This window comes from Petaurus breviceps, unplaced genomic scaffold, assembly GCF_028583685.1.
Source record: "Petaurus breviceps papuanus isolate PSGF00001 unplaced genomic scaffold, PetGlider_PUasm1.0 174, whole genome shotgun sequence".
NCBI classification, from domain to species: domain Eukaryota; kingdom Metazoa; phylum Chordata; class Mammalia; order Diprotodontia; family Petauridae; genus Petaurus; species Petaurus breviceps.
In genome coordinates this window covers 60,409,159-60,431,152 of record NW_027185761.1, presented here as the reverse complement: position 1 = coordinate 60,431,152, position 21,994 = coordinate 60,409,159, and the positions used below count along the sequence as shown (strand labels likewise).

Genomic DNA, 21,994 nt, shown 5'->3' with positions numbered 1-21,994 from the left:
AAGGCAGCCCGCATGTGCGACTGCTCCCCAAGCTCCTTTTTGGGATTCTGCCACGGGAAACAAGGGTGGTCTTCCGCAGCTTTCTCTCCCCCAACTCCCAAATCCAATCAAAAGCTCCATTCCCTTAATGCTACTTAGTCTAGAAAAGCATTAGTGGCAAGAAGTCAAGTCCTCACGCAGTAAAAATGCAGTTTCAGGAATGATCTGCAGCTGGGCTTTGGAGGGTAGGCTGTGTTCATCTTGCATGTTGATTCAGAAGCGTTTTGTGTCTGAATCAGTGGACATCACTCATGTGGCAGAATCCCGGGGCCTGGGCCCAGGCTCCCTGTGCCCTCTTTCCCGGATGACATTGGCCACGTCATTCCCCATTGGCATCTTGGCGGCAGCCTCTAAGGCCCACTTCACTCCTGACTGTGAGGCACTGGGTCAGTGCCCTTTGCTTCCTGTTCCCTCATAGGCTTTGAAAGGGTTGGCATCATCTCCTTTATGAGAAGACTCTTCCATAGTCTAGAATTGCTGAGTTGTACACTTTGGGTCTTCTTGTCAGAGAGGCAGCATTGTTCAGTGGAAAGACCTGCTTGCTTGATTAGGAGTCAGAAGACGTGAGTGTGAATCCTGGCCCTCTGTGGCCTTGGGCATGTCACTTCCCCCTTTGGGTCTCACGTTCCTCGTCTGTAAAAGGATGACTTTGGACTTCTGTGCCCATATGAGGCTTGGGCAAAATCAAAGGACACTGGTGTGGGAGCCCGAGGGATTTCCTCATTCGACCTGACGGCTTCTCTGTAGAGTCCAGCCATGCATCTCTCCTTGTGGCCACGTCTGGTGGCAGCAGCCACAGGGTGCAGCCACGCAAGTTTCCAGGATGGTAAATACATCCCCTCCATTGAGGTTATTTTTTTCATCCGTTCCAAGTGAGTGAAGATGAGTCTGCCTTCAGTTTGGGCTTGTGATGCGTGACCATCTATCCAGGCACCAGGAAGGACTCTTGGCGTGAGGCTTTTGTAACGAGGATGAAAATGCAGGATTGTGTTTCCTGAGGATTGTGTTTCAGTTTCTAAGGGAAGCTAGAAATACCATGGAAAATCCTTAAATTAACCTCCCCCCCCACTCCCCTGTAGTTTCTCCTCCTCCTCCCCAGGTAAGATAGAAGATTTGATCTTAGGTTGGCCGAGTGTGGCTGACTTTGGGGAGTTTCTGACCCTCTTCTTGGATGCTGTGGTCATGTCTTCGATCGCCCTCATTGAGGCCTAATGTATTGTTGGCACTCGGTCAGTCAGAGCATTGTAGATACCCCCCAGCACAAACCCTTCTTGGGGGTGATTCAGTGCGAATGGGTGGGGAGCAGCAGTGGGAAGCACCATGACCAAAGGTTCCCGTTTGTTTCTCGTGTCCAGCTCTTTGGTTTTACTTTGCAGAGCAGAGAAAGCGTGGGATGGTTTAACTTAGTTCTGCTGGCTGCGTGCTCGGCACACAGTTGGTTCACTTTGGTGATGCACTTGTTTGAAAGAAGGCGGTGACCTGCCCATGCGCCTGGCAGGGCTCCCTCAAGGTCTGACATCTGGGGTAAAGTGTTGTCTGGAATGATTGAGCTGCCTCGAAGGGGTCCCTTTCGTGGCGCTCCAGTGCCTGTGGAACTGGGGGCGCTCCGGGTACTTGGATGGGTCGTCCTTCCAGTTTCCATGAGCATTTCGTGTTGGTTTTGCTCTAATGGCTCGTGCAGATGTAATGTGAACACTTCCAGAACTGCTGAGGTTTGTGGAAGGAAACATGTCACTTAAAACAAGTATGGGATATTTCCAGACTCTAATGGTGCACATCAGGGGGCTCAAACTCACATAGAAATGAGCAGCACTAATCCATACGTAGTCGGCCTGGTGACTTAGCTTGAAAATGTAACACTATCTCTGTTTTCTTGCATTTTTATTTTGTTAAATATTTCCCAATTACGCTTTAATCTGGTTTGGGTCTCTCTTGGGAGTGTGGCGGCCCACAGACACCCCTGTTGCACATCACTCCAGATTATTCGTTTACTCATCATTCCACAGACTTACGGCTTCCCCCTTCCCTATCTCCCCCTCCAAAGAAGACCTCGGAATTTGAGTTCCGTGTTTTTTTTGTTGTTTCAGTCGTGTCCAACTTTCTGAGACCCCATTTGGGGTTTTCTTGGTAAAGATAATGGATTTCTCATCTCCTTCTCCAGCTCATTTTACAGATGAGGAAACTGAGTCAAACAGGGTTAAGTGACTTGTCCAGGGTCACATGGCTAGTAAGTGTCTAAGACTGGATTTCAGCTCAGGAAGATGAGTCTTGCTGATTTTAGACCTGGCACCGCATCCACTGAGGTGTCACATAGCAGCTCCTGAGTTCCATGATAGAATCAGGCAAAGAAAAGTAGGGTTGGGAGGGGAGCCAGGGTTTGGTTCCTGGGCTTTTGACTTTAAGCTCTGTTGGAATGATTGATAGAAGAGGCAAACAGGGAAAAGGTACCCTCTTGGAAATGGGCATTAATTCAGTAGAGAGGAGTATGTGGGTGTGGGCACACTGAAACCCATTACAAAAGAAGGCTCCCCCAAGGGTGGTAGAATGGGTGCCATCAGAGAAGTAAAGGGCCAGGAGCAGCCAGACCCTGGGTGCCCGGCCTGTGTGCTCTGCAAGGCCAGGAGATCAGAGCAAGGCCTGCAGTGTATTTGTGGGCCACTCTGGTGGAAGACACACAGGTGACCCTGCATGGGCAGGTGTGGCTGCATCATTTCAGTCTCCAGTAGGGAGGGACTACACATATCGATGAGATCTCAGATCCATCCAGATGGAAGGGATGTGTGCAAGGCGCTGCTTGAAGAGCCATGGGGGCCCACTGTCCTGGCCTTAGGAAGCTTCTGATTGACCGGGAAAGTGAGACAGGCAGAGAAGCAAGTGTGGTCCTGAGCAGACTTTTGGAAAGCCAGTGAACTAGGGAGTGGTGGCGGGGGAGACAGTGTGAAGGTAGAGTGGAGAGGCAGATGATGAAGGAGAAAGGAGAAGATGTAACAGTGGGGAAACCATTGGTAGAAATTGGGAAATGGGGGGAGCCTTTGTTCTTGAGGTGTGCACTGTTGCTGCGTGGTGGGGGATCCTTGGAGATGCCCGGCAGTCAGTAGGGGCAGCACGTGGCAGTCACTGGTGACACTTCTGTGTCCCTGATGCCTGGAAGCACCATCTGAATGTCGGCAGGGTCTCTCATGGTTGTTTCCTGCTGCCATTGGCGCTGGGCCACACTTTTGCCCTCTGATGTTTCTGTTATGTCCTAGCGATTGGTACTAGTTTCTCCTCCCAGTGGCTACTGTGATGCTCAGAGATGGGGCAGCAGTGACCCTGCCAGGCCTTGCCTCCTCTGGCTGTGAGTCCAGGACTGGAGGGGAGATCTGAGAAGCTCATCACTAGACAGTCCTTCACCCAGTGGGGATTCCTTTTGCAGACCCATCGGCTTGCAGGGCCATCTGCTGAGATTTGGAAGGTTGTGGTCTGTGTCTGTGGAGGGAGAGCCACTTTGGCCAGCCTGGGGCCCCTGGGTCTGAGGTTTGCATCTGAAATAGCCAGGACCAATGTCATTTTTGGTAAATACTTTATCTTCACCTTGCTCTTAGGTCATGATACAGAGCCGGCTGGCGCTGCAGAAAACCAAGCTGTCTGTTTATGTTGAGTCACCGCTGGCAGCCACCTGTGACCGCTTCATCTTTGACTCCTTGGGTAAGTTCCCACATTTGTGTCTCAGCTTCCTGGGAAGCACGTCAGACGTAGGTGTTGTACTTGGCTGCCTGCAGAACCCTGACTGCGGAGTTCGGAGAATGGTGGGCTTAGCTGAGTGGGAATCCTGGGCATCCTGTCTGACCAGTGGTCATCTGGGACCCTGGGAACACCATCAGCGAGCAGGAATGTTTCCCAAAGCAGTCAGTCCCTCCCTCTCAGTGTTAGGATGATTTGCTCCCATCAAGCTTAAACATTCCTCACTGAGGCGTCTGTGCATTGTTCTTTCTTCTGTGCCAAAGCCAAGCTCAACAGATTTGATGCTTCTCCCATACAGTGACCCTTCCTGTCCATCCCATCCCTGGGGCATCTGGGAGGCAGAGTGGGTGGAATGCTGGACTTGGAGTCAGGAAGACCCAAATTCAGACCTGGCTGGCCGATGATCCTCACCTATAAATTGGGGATCAAAGGAGACGATTGATGTCAAAGCACTTAGCGTGATGTGGTACACAGTAGGCATAATGTAAGTGCTTCTTCCATTCCCTTCCCCCAGGTCTTCTTGCCTTCAAGTTAAACGATCCCAACTCTTAGTGAGTCCCATCAGGCGCAGTTTCCTGTCCTCTTCCCAGGTCGCCGTCCTTGGGGGCCCTCGCTTCAGTTTGCCAATGCCTTCTTCAGATGTGGTTTCCAGGACTGAATGTGGAGAACGCAGCGATGGTTCCTCTTTTATCCTGAACATGAAACCTTCAGCAGTGCAGCCCCGTCTGTCTTTGCTGCCTGATCATTCTCTGCCATCTGCCTGGCGCTCAGCTCAGCCGGCCCTCATGCTTCCTTCCCTTGGCCGCCCATCTCATCACATCTCCCCGTCTTCTGCCTGTGCAGTTCATTTTAAAAATTCAAATGTAGGGTTTTATGTCCCTTTGGTTGGGTTCTGTCTCATCAGACTTGGTCCGTCATTTTGATCCCTCACGATCTTTTAAGACACCAGCTTTATCATTTAAAGTGTAGTCTGGCTGTCCCAGTTTCATTTGGTTGCAGATTAGTCAAACCTTCATCCAGGACATTGACCTAGCACTGACCTGACACTCTTTGACCAGTGGTGGAGCCTTGTGGGATTCTGACAGAGCCGTCCCTACATGAGGACAGGACCCAGGAGCTCTTTTTAACTTGTGTGCAGCAGTACCTGGTCCCAGGTCTCCTGGGACCCCATTACTTGTGTGCCCAGAGGTCAGTCACTTAATCTCAGTATCCTCCTTTAAAATGGGAGCAGTTAGACTTGAGGCACGTCGCAGGGTGGTGTCTTGGTGACCAGCATTGGTGTCTTGTGGATTCTCGGCCTGAAGATGGGCTGACTCATCTTCCCTGACACCTTGGCATTAAGTGCCTGTTACCCATGGCCACCCTTGGAGGTCACTGCCAGAGTCATGGATCTGGTAGAGTTCATTCCTGCAGAGACTCTCCCCGACTGAACTTCTCCTGCTCCCTACGGGGGGTGCCCACAGCCTCCCAAGGAGCTTTCCTTGCAAAGTCTCCATGACTTCTCCCCTGTGCTTCTCACTGAGAGTCAAAATGAAGCCGTTGAGCCAGCCTTTCCTGGGATGGTCCTTGAAGCGTTCCTTAGTAGCTCTCACATGCTTTCTGTTTTCTCTTCTCTAGACTGATTGTCCCCAATTTCTTCGCCCCATCTGTGTGGGCATCAACGTGGCCCTTCACTATGTCTTGGTGTCATTCTCTGTGCCCCTTTGAGATTAAGAATTGTTCAGTCCACAAGCATTTATTAAACGCTGCCTGTATGTCAGGCACTGGAGACACAAATGCAAACGAGGACGTCATCCCTACCTTTAGGGAGCTTCTGCTCTCGTCACCAATACCCTTGGAATGTAGTGACTGGAACTGAAGACGATGCTTCAGAGGGGCCTGACCAGGATGTAGTTCAGGGGGCCAGAAGCTGCCTTCACTCAGCCCAGCCTCCACTTCCTACCCCCAAGCCCTGGAGTTCTGGCCTCAGCTGAAACTGTCCTTTCCAAAGGGACTTGTTCTCGACCCCATGGCAGCGTCTGAGGCTGTCGACCGCGCTCTCCTCCCTGAGGCCCTCTTGGTTCTCTGCCTCTCCTTCAGGCCTGTTCTTCTGACCACAAGGGGCCTTCAAAGCCCCTCCTGTCTTCTGTCACCACATCCTTTCTTGGGGGCCTTGTCAGCTCCCACAAGCTTGCTTTTCCTCTCCTTTAGCTGACTCCAGATCTCTTGTAGCCCTGCGCTGTCTCTGGAGCCCCAGCTTGGGCTTTTTGGACGAGGATGCGCCAGGCAGCTCATGCCCATCAGGTCCACAGCAGGTCTTGTGTCCCCCTAGGACTCACTCTTCCCTTCTGTGACGGGCACCGCCCCCCTTGTAGCCTCACTGGCGTGAGTGTCATTGCTGAGCCCTCTTTTCCTCTCGTGCCACAGACCCAACCAGGTGCCATTTTATGAGTATTTCTGCCTCCATGATAGACCTCACATATGTGGCTGTCCCTCCATTGGCCCAGCTCTCCTCACTTCTGAACGAGCGCAGCGGCCCCTCTGTGGGCTCTGCGCCCCAAGCAGCGCCTTCTCCGTTTTGTCTGATGGACGTCACAGCTGGTGTGTCCTGCTTTGTGTCATCTCTATTTCCCACAGCGTCCTTCACCATCCTCCCATGAGTTACTTCTCCCTGTAAAAAGAATTACAAAAAAAAGAACAAGCCGGCCCAGCAGAGACCCCGGCACATCCGCCGGTCCTGCGTCCATCCGTGCTGGTCTCGCATGCATGGGGAGGTGGGGGCACGTGCTCCGGCCCTCGTGCATCTCACGCCACTGTGCACGTGTGGGCTGGCTCTCTTTGATGCCGGGCTGCTTGTTGCCGTTTTGATTTCATTCCATCCTTTCATGATGTTGTCACCGTTGTTCACTGTCTTCTGGGTTTTACTTCCTTGCACCTGAGTCTTCTCAGGCTTTTCTGTGCTTTTTTGTTCGTATTCACCATATTCAAGTGTTCCAGTCTGTTCACTTTACCATTCACAGGTCCAGAATGGCCTCCCTAAAGCATTGGTCTTAGCGCATTGCTTCCCTGCGCAGAAGCTGCCATGGGCCCCCCGTTCCTCCAGGATCAAATTCAAGCTCTGTTCTGCCTTCACGTCCTGGCTTAGACCGACTGCTCTAGCCTTGCTGTACTCAGTCCATTTGACACACGCTCTGCTCCGGCCAGACTCTTTTGCTCTTGATGCCTTTCGCTGGCCAGAATTGCCCCTTCTCCCTCCATCTATGGTTCCTCTCAGAGCTCCGCTCTGTGCATCTTTCCTCCTCTCAGCCTCCCTCTCCCTGTCCTCCCCTCACAGCTGCCTCCCATCCATCAATTTGCTTGTATTTATTTTGTAAATACTTATTTTATCTATGGCTGTATGTGCACATGTTATCTTCCCCTAGACAATGTAAGTGTTGTGGGGGCAGTGTTCTTGTTTTAGGAGAGGGAGGAAACACCAGAAAACTCCAGGCCGCCCTCCCCTAGAGTGGGGTTGTGGATTATGAGGGTAGTGTTTCCTCTGAGGACAGCTGACTTGGAGAAGGGGTCTGGAAGGCCATTGGGTCCGGCCTGTCACTTTACACATGAGGCAGCTGAAGCTCCAAAAGTTTAAGGGACTTGTCCAGGGTGACTCATCTGATACTTTGCTCTTTAATTCAGGGCACAGTTAAAGTACACAAAACCCACAAAGGACTTTAAGTTGGAACTTTAGTAATAGTGAATGAAGCCAGTTACATGGTACCAGGAGATGATGGACATTTCTGAGCGTTAACCATAATCTGAATGGGAACACCTTTGTGCCCACCTGCGCCCCACAGAGGGGACCCTGCCTCACAGAGCCTGCTTGGAGATTGCAGAGGCAGACTTCTGCCTTGTAGGGAGGATTAGACAGTGAGGCCTGAGGGCCACTGTGGGGCTTCTGGGTCAGGAGCTAAATTCTTCACTTTGGATGCTCCTTGGGCTTTTCTGAAGGTCAGATGGCTGATTTCTGTTCTTGACAAGGAATTCATGTCATGAGTGTGCTTTCCAACCATCTCCCAGCCTCCACGGACATTTTGACCTTTGGATGTGTCTGCTAGTTTCCTACTGGTTTTTGGTTTCTTTGGGACAGACGTATTTAAAAGGAGCATCTAACTTGTTGACTCCATTGCAGCTTTCGGACAGCACTGGTATCCGAATTTCCTTCTTTCCCATGCGTTAGAAGGGCATCTCAAGAATCCGAGGAGAAAGAGGGTTGTGTTCGAATCCTCTTCATTTTAAATACTGGGAGTGAATTGGCTCCATCCAAAGGCCTCATTTCTTGCCTTTTCTTTTTTCTTTCATTCCTGCAGAGCCAGAGATTCTGAAAACTGTCAGCTTGTCTGTGTTTCTGAAAGGAAATTACCTTCCTTCAGAACTGGAAGGCAGCGCCACGGCCTCGTATAGCATGCCCACAGGTAAGTCGGGGCTCCCCGTTTAGCTTGGGAATGAACCATAGGAGGGAGTAGAACTCTGTGCAGGAGCACATCAGGAACCCCTTTATCTGTGTCCTTTCTTTATGTGTAAGTGGAATTGGGCTCAGAGGCCGCCTGATGGTGGGGCTTCTGAGAGAGAAAGATGCTTGACGTTTCAGTTTCTTTCTCTGCACTCCAGCTCCGTGATGGAGCCAAGACCAGCATTAATGCCCCATCTTCATGAGGGGGAATCTTAGCAGCAGCGAGTGAGGAGTGATTTGCCCAAGTCACTGAGCTAGTCTTGTAGATGGGATTTGAACCCAGGTTTCCTCAGCATTCTCTGTTTCCTCCAGCTTCTCTGCAGCTTGCTGTTCCTCCCCCCCTCCAGTTCTAGGTTCCATATGTACAGATGTGCAAACACACACACACACACACACACTCACCCATACACAAGTGAAGGCGGTAATGCATCTGTTAACATGAATTTGCCAGAGTTAATGTTTACATTTAGAGAAAAGCCAATCTCCTCTTTTTTTCACACAGAAAAAAAAAATATTGCTTCAGGGGGAAAAAGACTCCTCTGACACTATAAACATCTTAATTATGACTTTAAAGTGACTGTAGTGCTGACAAGTGGCCACCAGGGGGCATTAGAAGACATGAGCCCATTGGAGATGCTTCCCATTGCACTCCTCAAAGTGTGATCCTTCTTATGTGGCCTGTAACTGTGTGTGGAGCCCATTGCCACGGCTGTCGTTGGCCTGTGAGACCCCAGGCCTGTGCACTCGGTGCTTGTCCTTCACATCTCACCACTGGAAGGGCGGTGTCTGTAACTTCAGATCCTTCCAGAGTAAACTGTCACTGACCTACCTCGAGTAGAGTCCGATTTAATGTGATTTTACAGATGTCCCTTAAGGATGAATGGCTTTCTCTGTGTAATACAGGGAATATTCTTCTCTGTCTTGCTGCTACACTCACTTTTTCACTTATAATTAATATTTTCACAAAGAGAACCCACAAAGGAGAGTGGACCTCTGTTACTTGGGATTATTCATTAATGAAATAAAATAGAAGGGTGGGGCTGACGCTAATTACTAGTGTCCGAGAGCTGAGTTATCTGTCCACTTCTTCTGTATTAGTGTTTGAGAGCCAAGGGGTGCCTTGTAAATGTCGGGTCTGCGGGATAGTCTGAGTTTAGCTTGTTTCTCTAGAATGATAAATATTAGATTTGTTTTGTATTTTTTACACAAGATAATTTAATTTACTGTCTTGTGTTTCCTTCTCTCCCACCCACTTTTCTCCACCTTCTGCCTCTGATTATAGACCGCAATCCAGATGGTAAGTGAAAGGAAACTTAAAAAAGTGAATATCACCACTGGCTCTTGGTTGGGCAGCAGACGTGGTACTGTGCTATGAGCACGTGTGGAAGGGCTGTAGCTTGTAACTTTGTGCTTCTTGAGGATGATACTTTGCCTAGATTCTCTGGGAATAGGATTACAGACTGTGGGAAAGAATGGGGCCAGAAATTCTAGAAGAGAGTCATCTTAGGAAAAAAAAAAAAAAGAAATAACCCAATTACTCCTTTCTGAAAAAAAGTAAAACAAAAATTTTGAAAATTGTAAAAATTTATCCATGTGGATTGTTTGCCTGGTTCATTGTTGACTTTGCTGTATTTAGGAAAATAGTCATTGGAAATAGATCCTCAGGCATTTCCTGTACACATCTCTGCCTTAGTCTTGCCTTCGATAGGCACAGACTTAACACACTCCTATGTTCTCTGAGCCTCATAGCTCCCCAGCCTGTCCCCAGATTGGGCAGAGAAGCTTCCTCTGGAGGTCATACCATCCCAGACCCTCTAAGAGAGCCGGGTTGGGGAACCTGTGGGCCTCGAGGCCACATGTGGCCTTGAAGGCTATAAGAGTTTGGGAGGTCTTTCTGAAATTTAGACTCACTGAATTTTAAAATTCATATTTTAAAGACACATTTTTTAGTGTCAGCATTTATAAATAGAAGCATTCTGAATTTTATTGTCACAAAATGGACACTGACTGTTGCTTATATATTTTTTCTTTTAAAGTTTTTTTTTTTAATGAAGGATGTATTTTTACTCACTGTGTCGATTCAGCTCTGCTACTAACGGGATCACAATGCTAAGCAGTCACAAATCAGAAAATCATAGTGCCTGGGAAACTGTAGTATCAGTGGAATTGTGCACGGAGGCTGCTTGCCTATCTAGACGCTGATCATGGGGTGAGATAAAAAAACAGCCCCCGTTTATGTGAAGAACAGCATGGCATGGCTGTCTTAATACCCAAATGCAGAGCTAATGTGACCATCTTCTTCTGTCCTTATCACCAGGTAGTTTAGAAACATAATTCAGTTTTGGGGGGTGAAGTTGAGATGTTCAAACCAGCCTCGACAGCAGGCAGGAAGATGTTGGCTACTCGTGTACTGCACACACACAGGTCTTTGTATGTCAGAGACTGAGCCCCTTTAGAGGCCTGAGATAGAACCAAGTAATCCTGCTCTGACAGAGGGAAGGCGAGAACGCAGCTGGGGCCGTCCACTGTGTGGGGGGCTTTAAAGTGACATGACATGGACAGGGGAAAGCATGACTGCGGATGAAGTGTGGCGCACCGAGAGAAAATACAGAGGCTTCCAGGCAGCGCCATCGTGGCCTTGGCCTCTTTTGTTTTCAGCTTAGGATTCCGGGCCCCTCCACGTGGCCTTTGGAGGGAGGGAAATCTTGGAGGTGTGGGCATACATCGATATCTATATGTGCGTGTTCAGATCCCTCCACGTAGTACACAGGGCACATGTGAAATATCGTGATGTATCTGGCAGCAGGTACATACACGTGTACATGTGTGTGGAGAGGAGACTTATGTGTCTGAACAGCGGAGAGACATTTGTCTTTCAGTTAAGATATATGACAGTCTCCTATGCACATCTCTACCTCCCAACATATATATGTATGTGCGTGTATATGTGTATATGTAAGTGAATAGAATTGACATGTAATATGTGAATGTGTGCAAGTTCGTGTTTTAAGTTGCAATATTGATATATTAATAAATGCTTGATTATAGTATCTTATAGGACTCCAAAGTATTTCAAATGCTAGGTCCAAATCCCTTATATGCACGACATATGTTGTATATGTGTGTGTCTGTTTCTCTCTCTTTCTCTCCTCTCTGTTTCTCTCTCTCTATTTCTTTCACTCTTTTTCTCCTTCTCTCTGTTTCTCTCTCTCTCTCCCCTGTTTCACTCTTTCTCTCCTTCTATCTGTTTCTCTCTCTCTCTGTTTCTCTCACTCTTTCTCCTTCTCTCTGTTTCTTTCTCTCTCTCTCTCTGTTTCTCTCACTCTTTTTCTCCTTCTCTCTGTTTCTCTCTTTTTCTCCTTCTCTCTGTTTCTTTCTCTCTCCTCTTTGTTTCTCTTTCTCTGTTTCTCATGTTATCTCCTTATTCTCACTTGTAGTTATATACATTTTCAACAGTTTATACATTGACTTCCTATTTGACAGTGATATTGGACTTAAGAGTGTGACAGATGTAATTAATATTTTACTTCAGGAAAAAACAACCATTCTTTCTGAAGGTAATTTTGGTGTTCATCTTCTCACTAAGTGTTACATTAGTGAGTGCAGGTTACAAGCTATGCTTACCCATTCATTCTTGGAAGGAAGCCATGGGGTGCCCAGTTGTGATGATATGGGGGGAAAGGTTCAGTGTGAAGCACAATGAAGTTTTTTGGTAAAAGTTTCTGGCTAAGAAATGAATTGACTCCATTTTTTCTCAGGGCTACTTTAAGAAACTCAGCCACACCAGTTTAAAAAGAATGTTTTTTTTAAGTCATGTATGGAATAGGGAGAAGAAACACTTAATTCAGGAAAAATAGTTACCAACCTGGCCTTTTCCACCAAGATGAAAGCCACCATTGCTTCCATTGCATTAGGCTTGCCTTATGTTTGGGCCTTTCTATTGAGTAGAACCAAACTTTCCAGGTTCTAGGTTCTATTAGAAGACAGTAAAGAATCAGAATGTTTATAGTAAGCTGTAACATTAGCTTTTCAATTTTTCCAAGAAAATGAATTTTTGTGAGGCGTAGGAGCCAATGGAGATCATACCCAAAGGAATTTAGATCTAGTGTTGAAATGCTTTAGAGTCCTGTAAGGTGCCGTAATCAATCATTGCTAATCCTCTAGTATTAATTAAACACCTACTATGTATATGTGGGCCTTTTGCTCACCACTTTGGCTACAAAGACAAAATGAAACAGTCCCTTCCCTCCTGGGGCTTCTTCTCCATTGGACCCTGCTGCTTCCTGAAATGTTCTCTGGAAGTTGAAATTTCCATATGAGCTTCATGCGACCAAAATTGGCCAATTTTTTTTGCTGGCATAATTAAAAAAGCCAAACCAACTGATACAACCATTTAATTAACTGTTAGCCTTGTAATTTAAAAGGGTAATTTTAAAAAACTTTTTCACATAGGCCGGTCATTTGAGGGTAGGAAGAAATTTTGGGGGAATCCTGCACTTCCTGAATAATTGAAAACGTTTGATGTGATGAAATTTCTTCCTTGAGAACAGGGACTGTGTTTCTTTTGTTTGCTACCCCCAGAGCTTAGAATCGAGGTTTAATAAATTATTGATCATTGATTAATCAATTACCCTCATGTGTGAGATCATTGGATCATCAGATCACAGATTTAGAGCAGAAAGAGTCCTCAGAGGCCAGCCCCTTCGTTTTTACAGAGGAGGAAATGAAGGCTGAGGGAGGACAGTGACTTGCCCAGGGTCACACAGCTGGTGTTTGAGGATGGCTGGGAACCTCAAGCTGTGTCATAGGTCACATAGGATATCACTGTATAATCACATCATTGACTTGTGATGTCCTCTTTTTGGTTTTTAGGCTCCTTAAAATCCACTTCTGTGTATTTCTCTACTCAAGAACCTGTGATCTTATCAGTGTAGATACCAGCTCTTAGACCACAGCCCCTCCCTCATGCACAGCTTATTAGAGACTTCCTGTTGTGGATTCCTCCCCATCCCCCAAATACCAGTGGCCTTGCCACGAGCCTCTGAATTCAGCAAAGCTGTTGACCTTTGGACAGCAGCCTCAGCTGGGGCCGTAGTCCAAGATGCTCCTGGCATGGAGTGACTTTGTAGGGCATCTGATGCAGCATCGGAGAAGTTCCTTTCTATACCAAGATCTTCTTTCTCTAAAGATTTGGACCCTAGGGATTTTGATTCCTAGCTGTTGAGAGGAGTACAGGGCAGAGCCCAGCTTCCTGCTTGTGTCAGCCCTCATTTCTGAGCCAAGGATCAAGACAAGTTAGACTTGACCCATCTTATCTTGAGGTGGCACAGTGGGTAGAGGCTGGGGCTGGAGGCAGGAAGACTCATCTTCCTGAGTTCAAATCTGACCTCAGACACTTCCTAGCTGAGTGACCCTGGACAATTCACTTAACTGTGTTTGCCTCAGTTTCCTTTTCTGTAAAATGAGCTGGAGAAAGAAGTGGTGAATCCCTCCAATATTTCTGCCAAGAAAACCCCAAATGGGGTCACAGAGAGCCAGACATGACTGAAAAACAACTGAACAACGGACATCCCCGGCCAACTGGATTCTCATTGATATTTTAATTTTTCCTTGTTTTTGGTCTGAATAACACTGACCTCTGTCTATGTTTGAGTAAGTCTTTAGCAAGCTGTACCCACAGGAGCAGGGATATACATGTACCGCAGAGGAAAATATGAACTCTGTAGCAGATTGTTAGGCAGCTTTTTCATTAAGGGCCTTATACATGTTTATTGACCTGAATGGGACCCGACTTAGAAATTCTAACTGCCTACGCCCTGGAGCCGACATGTGCTGCATCCTATCTTGGTTTCCAGTCTGGGTCTTGTGTATTCTGGAATCTCTGTAAGCAAAACTTTACTCTTTAGTAGAAAATTAGGATCTAATTTTTAAAAATTTCTAAATGTTTGGGTGATAGGTTTTTAAAATTTCTGAATAGAAGCTTAAGGTATGGCAATATTCAGACCTTTGTTGGGGGTGGATAACAGGGTGTAACTGCATGTCCTTGGCCCTTTGGTTCTGATTTATTGTGCTTATGGATTTTCATTTTGAGGGCTTTGTTTGGGAAATTTTGTCCCATAAGTGATGGGAAAATGGGAAAGCCTAGGCTTTGGCCTTGGTGGAACTGGCGGGGCTGTCCGTTATACCAGCACCACTGGGCGGATGGTTGTTTTCTTCTGGACTTTGATGGCCTTAGTATAGTCAGTGCTAAGCCACGGTCAGGCTGAAGATTTCCAGCTAAACATTCTGGCATCAAGTCTGCAAAGTGAATAGGACAAAAACGTTCTGTGTCTTAGAGCTCTGGGGCCCTGGAAAAACATTGCTTTATACTCAGGAATCTGCCACCCTAGGCTTCTTTTTTTTCCTGATATTTCAGGTATCACTCGAGTTGTCCAGTGTAAGTTCAGACTGCCGCTGAAATTAATATGCTTGCCCCATCAGCCTTCGAAAACAGCGAGTCACAAACTCACGATCGATACGAATAAACCTCCTATCAGCCTTCTCAACCTCTTCCCAGGTAGGCCTTTGGAATCGTGCACGCGTGCGTGTGTGTGTGTGTGTGTGTGTGTGCGTGTGTGTCACATCAGAAATGTTAGACATTTCAAATGGACTCCCCCCATCAGTGAGTAATGATGGGGTAATTATAAGATAATCACCAAGTCAGCACAGAGGAATTTCTCAAGGATTTCCCCCCACCCCCCTTCATTTTGCCTGGTCAAAGGTGTAGCTTACATCAACAAAGTAATAACATGTGGCTTTTAAGTTTGATTCAAAATATTTTAATCATTATTTTGCTTCACCAGTCAAAAATGAAAACATCAGATGTGTCTTTTGAGATGGCAAGATTGCTTTGCCTGGAATGTAAATATTTATTATTCATCTTTATTGTAGGTACATAAAATAAAGCCCCTTTCTAAGTATACCCTTGTGCCCCAGGTGAGTAATCCTATAAATAGGTGCTCTCGGGCGTGCTGGTGCTTCCAGCATCTGGAACAGGAACATGTTCGTTCTTTGGCCTCCGTTGTCTGCTGGTGCTTCCCCCCGAGGACTGGGACAGCTCTGGGATGCTCAGCCTTGGTCTGGGAGCAAGGGGGAGTCTGGCAGAGCCCACGAGTTGCTGGCTCCTCTTACCCAGCTACTCACACAGCTCATGCTGGGGCACCTTTGACCAAATGACAAGGAGCTGGAACAGCCCCCATTCCCAAGCCACACACGTATCTGCTTTTGGGGGGATGGTCATCGACCTTCATATGCCCCTTTAATAAAGTCAGCCTTGCTGCCTCTGAGACACAGCCTCATCCTGGCATTTGTGGGTAGGATTCCAGATGCAAGGTGTGCTTCCCTCCAAGGTTTTAGAAATACTGTGGTAAGTCAAGATTTGTGTAATTAGCTGCTGAAGAGGACTTAAACTTCAGTTTTGATTGTTTTGGAAGGTGTTTTCATAGTTCTTATTAAAAAAAAACACATTAACTTTCTCTCCAAACTTAGCACCGTCCATCGAGAAGGTTTTATTTTTGAACGGTGGTTTCTTTTGGGGGAAAGAGGAAGTGTTTGTGTTTGCTTGATTTGCTTTTCAAAGCTTTCTTTTCTGATAACTTGAGCCAAATTTGAACTCTTTACCAAAGGTAAGTCTGTAGAATTGATTTGAAAGAGTGATGGCTGTCCTTTATATTTGTCATTTATCATTAATGAGTCTCTCGTACAGCCAGTCATTGCCTTCCCCTGGAAGTAGAGTTGGAAATTAAGTTGAATGAGATGTTGGAATTTGTTGGACGCTCAGATGATTCGCTTTGGCCAAGTGACTTGTTCCTGGAGGCTTGATAATTCTGTTTTACAGGGATGAGATCCAGTGTATGGTGGATCCAAAATACCTGCCCTTGAAGAGGGTGGTAATGTTGCAGAATAGGCCTCATCTTTCAAGTTGAGCCCACCTGATATATTAAGGAAAGCTTTGATGACCCATTGTTTGCAGAGAATTTTAGGTCAAACTGAAGCCTCCTGACTGCTTAGTCAGTACAAAGCCTGGAGAGATCTGACCCATTCTCTCCAGACTTGCACGTATGCCACCCAGCCAACTTTGTTGGGGATGGTGCTTGACTTGATTAGCAAAAACATGTGCATGTGCATCTCCCGAGCAGAGTGTCAGTCAAGACCTCTGAAGTTTCCGTATTTATGGGGCTATAACTGCTTATAGTATATGACTGTGAGAAAAATCCAGTGTGCCAACCGCTCCGAGGTTAGACAGGGCCAGAGGTCCTGAACAGAGGGATCCTTGCTGTCAGCAGCCAGAGAGCTCTTGGGGTTCACTGTAGGTGAATCTGAAGTGATCCAGTAAATTGATGGACTAATTAGGGTAATAGTGACTGACGAACTTCTTGGTGTGGTCTAACTTGAAATGTGTTTAGAAAGTTAAATTAAACCAATTAAGCACTAGTAAGGAGGTGAAGGGCTTCCCACTTTCTAGAGGAAGACAAAAGCCGGAGAAATGATTTAACTTTATTCCTTTACCGTCTAGAAGCTCTTTCCTGAGAGTTCTTGGCATGTCAATTATGAAGGGGTTTATTTTCATATTTAAAATTGATGAACAAAGAATTAGAAATACCACACCAAATATTTGCCTGGTGCCTGTAAAACCTGGAGCTCCCTATGGTCTTTCTTTCAGTGTTTACATGAATGGATATGGAAGTCGGTTGATTTGAAAAATTGTGTTGGCCCAGTTCAATAATACCCAATGAAAATCACCCAATTAAAATTCTAGAAGTTTCAGCTGAGTACAAGGTGTATTTACCTTCATGTCTCCTTAGTTCCCTGCTGATGTGGAGAGACTTTGGTCTTCAGTCTTAAGGACAGCCTTTCTGCCTAGGGTCAGATCCATTCCAGGGATGCCTGTTCCTAAAGATAGCCTTTCTCAGCCATGAGGATAAAGACAACATTAGTCAACCTGATTTAGGCAGAAAATGTTAGAGGAATGAGATCAGTGAAGAGAACCTTCTGTAAGAAATGCAGCTCAATTCAATATGTACGTCTTACGTGTCACTATTCATTTATGTATTACACCTGTGTGCCCGGGATTCCGACTATACTGGTGGGTGGGGATAAAGGGAAGAAATGGGCACAATTCTTGCCTGCAAGAGCTTGCTTTCTGCTGGAAACTAGAAATTAGAATGGGCAGCCACTGATACCTCAGGGGGAATTTCATAGAACACACAAAAGAAGACCAGCTTGAGAAGCACCAAGCTCTCCTGAAAGAGCAGCAGAAGACGAGACAGCTTTTCCATTTTTGACTTGGCTTTAGCCAGCCTTAAAATGCCTCTCCACGCCTTCTTTTCCTTCTAGGTTTTGCTAGTCAGTCTGATGACGATCAGGTCAATGTGCTTGGTTTTCGCTTCATTACCGGCTCCCGAGTCACTCTCCTTGCATCTAAGACCTCCCGTAAGTAAAGATTATTGTTGTTGCTATTGGAGTCTGACATGTTTTGTGGATAATTGATGGGAAAAGGTGGTCTAGAGGAGGGAGCGTAGTATCTTAGAAAACGTGGTGACTGGAACAAGAAGCTGTGGAGTCATATCCTAGATCTGTTGTTGACTTTGTGTGTGACCCTGGCAAGACAACTGACCTCAGTTTCCTCATCTTCAGAAGGAAAGTGTGGATAGGCAGAATGCCCTCCCTGGCCATCCCCCTCCTCCATTCGATGTCTCCTTCAAGTGGAATGGAATTGGAAGCTCCTTGAGGACAGGGGTCCTTGTTGCTTTTGCAACTGTGTCCTTAATATTGGTACCTAGTTAGTGCTTAATAATTGCTCATTTATTCATTCATCTCTAGTTTTCCAGCTCTGAGTCCACTAGAGAGTGAGGGGGAGAACCTTTGATAGAGCCCAGTCCCTACAGAGCTCAAAGGTGGGGAAAATGTGCCATGGTATTCAGTGATTTCCAAGTGTTCCAGCCCCTTAGAGAGGCCACATTCTATCCTGTCCCATCTATCTGCTGAGACTGCATATGGTTCCCAGAAAGAGACTCGCTGGGCTCCCAGGGAGTTTGGTGAATGCCATGTTGGCTCTGTTCCTTTTATGTCTCATCCTTCCCACGGTGCTTCCTTGTTTTCTGCCATTTTCATGCTCTTTGGGATGATGGGATCCTTTGGGCCCCACTAAATGCTCTGTTGAAAACTTTTTAAAAAATGGGGCAAGGTTGCTTTTTGATCCCATCTGTGTGCTTTATTTCACTTGGTAATGCTTTCTACAAGATCTTTACCTGAGAGTGAAGAAAGCAAAGAGAAAAATAATTTGTACCTTGTATGGATGGAAATTATTGGACTGAATTATACGTATTATTTTATTTTAGTGGGATAAAGGCAAATTAAAATGATTCCTAGGACATTTGTGTTTCCTTGGACATGGTCTACATTGGACCAGCCATCCAGACATGTGGAACATTCCATGAGTGACTAAAATTCATTTACCCCATATGCTTAGGATACCCCAATAGAGCTTTAGTGTTGGTGATCAAGCTGAAGGATGAGAAGGCACCCCGCTTTAAAGAAGCAACGCTGCCTCCATACAGTCACCTTATCCAGGGGAGCCGCCCTAATCTTCTCACATGTTCCAGGCCTGGCATCATTTTTAAAGAATTTGTTGTCCTGTATGTGGGGCCATTGGAAGTGAGCAGCCAGGGGGCACAGTGGATGGAGTGCTAGGCCTGGAGTCAGGAAGGCTCATCTTTGCTTCAGATTCTAGCTTTGTGACTCTGGGCAAGTCACTTAACCCTGTTGACCTCAGTTTCCTTATCTGGAAATTGAGCTAGAGAAGGAAATGGCAAACCTCTCTAGTATCTTTGCCAAGAAAACCTCAGGTAGGGTCACAAAGAGTTGGACAGGATTAAAAATGACCCAGCAGCAACAAGGGGCCACAGGCAGTGAGGCTGACTTGGGTTTTCTCTTGGTCAATTTCTGTCTCTTCTTCTAAGAATAAAATTGAGTTTTACAGAAACTTTCTAATAGACCCGTTTCTGCCTCAGGAAAAGTCCTTCCTCCAAACTATAGAATATCAATCCAGAGTCATTTCATGTTGGAGGAGTCTGAAGTCGACAAGTTAAGGGACGTGTCCGGGATGGGCGAGAGAGGGTCCTGTGGGAGGACAGGGAGATGGCCACTTAACTTGGGCCAGGTCGTGGAGAGCCTTGAATGCCAAACAGAGGAGTTGATCTTTAGTCCTCAAGGGATAAGAATTCGCTGCAGCTGATTGAATGAAGGGTGCTTTGGGAAGATCACTTTGGCAGCTGAGTGGAGGACCGAATGGAGTGGGGAAGAGACCAGAGGCAAGCAGACTGGTGTGGGGGCTGTGCAGTCACTGGAGCAAAAGGGCCTGCACTCAGGGGTGGCTGTGTGCAGGCTGAGTGAGGGAAGGGACAAGATGAACAGAAGGGGTGCTGGGGAGCAGAAATGACCAGATGTGGCAGGAGGCCAGGGCATGGGGTGAGGTGTGTGCTAGGTATGTGTGCGGCACGTGTGTGCGATGTGTGTGTATGTATATGTGGGAGGGGTGTGTCTGTGTTTAAAGCTCCGTTGGGCAAAAGATGAGAGTCTGAGGAAGGAGAGGCCTGTCAGGGTCTGGGGCTGACAGGTGGGCAAAGTTAATGATAGGAGAGGAAAGGCGGCACCTCTCAGTCTAATTTGGTTTCCATTTTCTCTGCTAACAAGGACGATTGTGAGAGTGCAGAGAATAAGAATGGCCGGGAAGTTGCCGATAGCCCAGATCAAGGAGCTTCTCTCCACTCTGGTTAGGCCAGGTCACTGGGCCTCATCAGTCTCCTCCCCAGTGATAGAACAGCTGGCTGATGGGACCTTTGGGGCCCCGGGAGTGACCTTTGGAAGCACATGGATGATGGGAGCAGGGCTGCTGGGCCTCGAGAAGGCAAATGCCGGGGCTTCTCCAAAAGGGAAGACTTGTGAAATTGAAGAACATTTTATGGAAGGCATGGTTAGTGGGCATCGAGAAGAAAAGGGGCCGTGGTGATCCCAGAGAACCTCACTCAGTCCTTGAAGAACAGCCCTAATATCCCAGAAAACCCTCCTTGCCTCTTGGGCTGTGCACGGTGACCCGGCTGGTAGATTGGGGGTGCTCCATGGAGAGCTGCCCCAGCCTTGCCTGACCCCTAGTGTAGAGAGAGTGACATTGTGTAGTTGGCTTGGAAAAGTGAGATGGCGCCCAGTTGTGGAGGGCCACAAGCAGCAAGAGCAGGAAGGCCTTCCTTTGTCAGGCAGTAGGGAGGGATGCATGGTTTGGGGGAAGGGGAGGGCTGCTGTTTAGGGCGCTTTGGAACAAGGGGGATTAGCTGTCCCACAATAAGTAAGCGGCCTGGTGGAGACACAATGAGGGCTTTTTCTTTAATACAACATTAATACTTACGACTTTATATGAATAGTATATGAGAGTTTTTATATTAAGATTGTGGTAGTGAGAATGGAAAGTAGATTTTGTTGGGATCCAGTTGTTAAGAAATGCTGAATGATTCAACGAGAAGGAAAAGGAAATGGGACTTTTAGGTGTCATTCTGAATGTTCATTTTGAGTAATGGGGATGGTGATGCCAATGGCAGAGAGAGGGAAGGCTAGAGGAGGGATCAGTTGGCTTTTGGTTTTCAAGATGACGAGTTCAGTTTTGGACCTTTGGGCGTGAGCTGCTGCGAGGTACCCAGTAGGTATACAGTAGGAGCCTAGCTTCATCCAGGAGCAGGTCATGCCGAGGGTGCTAGACTCATAACTATCAAAGCACCTCATGGGACCTTTTGTGTTCACACCCTTGCCCCCCAGTAATCCCCAGTGGCTTCCTGCCACCTCCAGGATCAAATGTAAAGCCCCCTGTTTGGCGTTTAAGGCCCTTTCCTCCTTTTTCCATCTTTATCCATTTAATTCTTCCATGCACTGTGAAGTATCGTGGTCACAGCCTACTTCCAGCTCCTCACACATGGCGGCCCCTCTCCTGGTTCCGTGCATTCATGCCCATTCCTGAAGGCCATCCCGGCCTCACTCTTCCCCTCTTAGCTTTCCTGGCTTAACTTCAAGACTCAGCCCAAGCCAGGTTTTACCTTTTGTGAGAGGCCAGGCCTTCCTCGTCCTTCCAGCTGCTTGGGCCTTCCCCCAAGCTTATTCTTTATTCACATTGTGTGTGCCCGGCATCTCCTTGCATGTTGTGGGCTCCTGGAGGAAAGGAACCGTGCTTTTGCCTTTGTGACCCAGGCCTTAGGACAGTACCTATCACGTGGTAAACACTTATTCAGTTCTTGCTGACTGACTGGTGAGACATATGGGCTAAGGAGAGGTTGTTATATTTAGGTGGGTTGGGAATTGGTTAAATTAATTAGAGAAGAAATGTCCCCTTGAAGGGATAGGCAGAGCACATTCTGGGAGCAGAGGTCTGGAGTGGGGCGTCTCACACATCTCTCTGTTGCCCTCTTCTTTAAAAATGATTTGGGTAAAGGCACAGCTGATGTGCTGATCAAATGTGCTGATGGCCTGAACCTTGGGCATGACGGATGACAAAGTCAGCAGGTCTCAAGGGGCCACAGACCTGACCCGAAGGTTGTATAATGAAGTTTAGTGGAGAACAATGTGAGATCCTCTTCTCGGATTTAAGAAATAGAATTAGGTAGGGACATACACCCTACCATTTGCATGAAAAGGATCTAGGGATTTCAGTGGACTTCCAGCCCAAAGTGAGTGTGACTT

The 21,994-nt window shown here is 47.1% G+C and overlaps 1 protein-coding gene across 3 annotated transcripts in view; it reads left to right on the top strand.

Annotated features, from left to right (window-relative positions):
* BBS9 (Bardet-Biedl syndrome 9) overlaps positions 1-21,994 on the top strand; it is a 339,648-nt gene that overhangs the window by 129,869 nt on the left and 187,785 nt on the right. For 2 of the 3 annotated variants that reach the window (XM_069084282.1, XM_069084283.1), the window contains 5 exons: positions 3,624-3,726; positions 8,091-8,195; positions 9,516-9,530; positions 14,649-14,789; positions 17,609-17,704. In XM_069084282.1, the coding sequence (XP_068940383.1) occupies positions 3,624-3,726; positions 8,091-8,195; positions 9,516-9,530; positions 14,649-14,789; positions 17,609-17,704 (460 nt within the window). The remainder of the gene's footprint in view (positions 1-3,623; positions 3,727-8,090; positions 8,196-9,515; positions 9,531-14,648; positions 14,790-17,608; positions 17,705-21,994) is intronic. The other variant, XM_069084284.1, reaches the window with a different exon arrangement.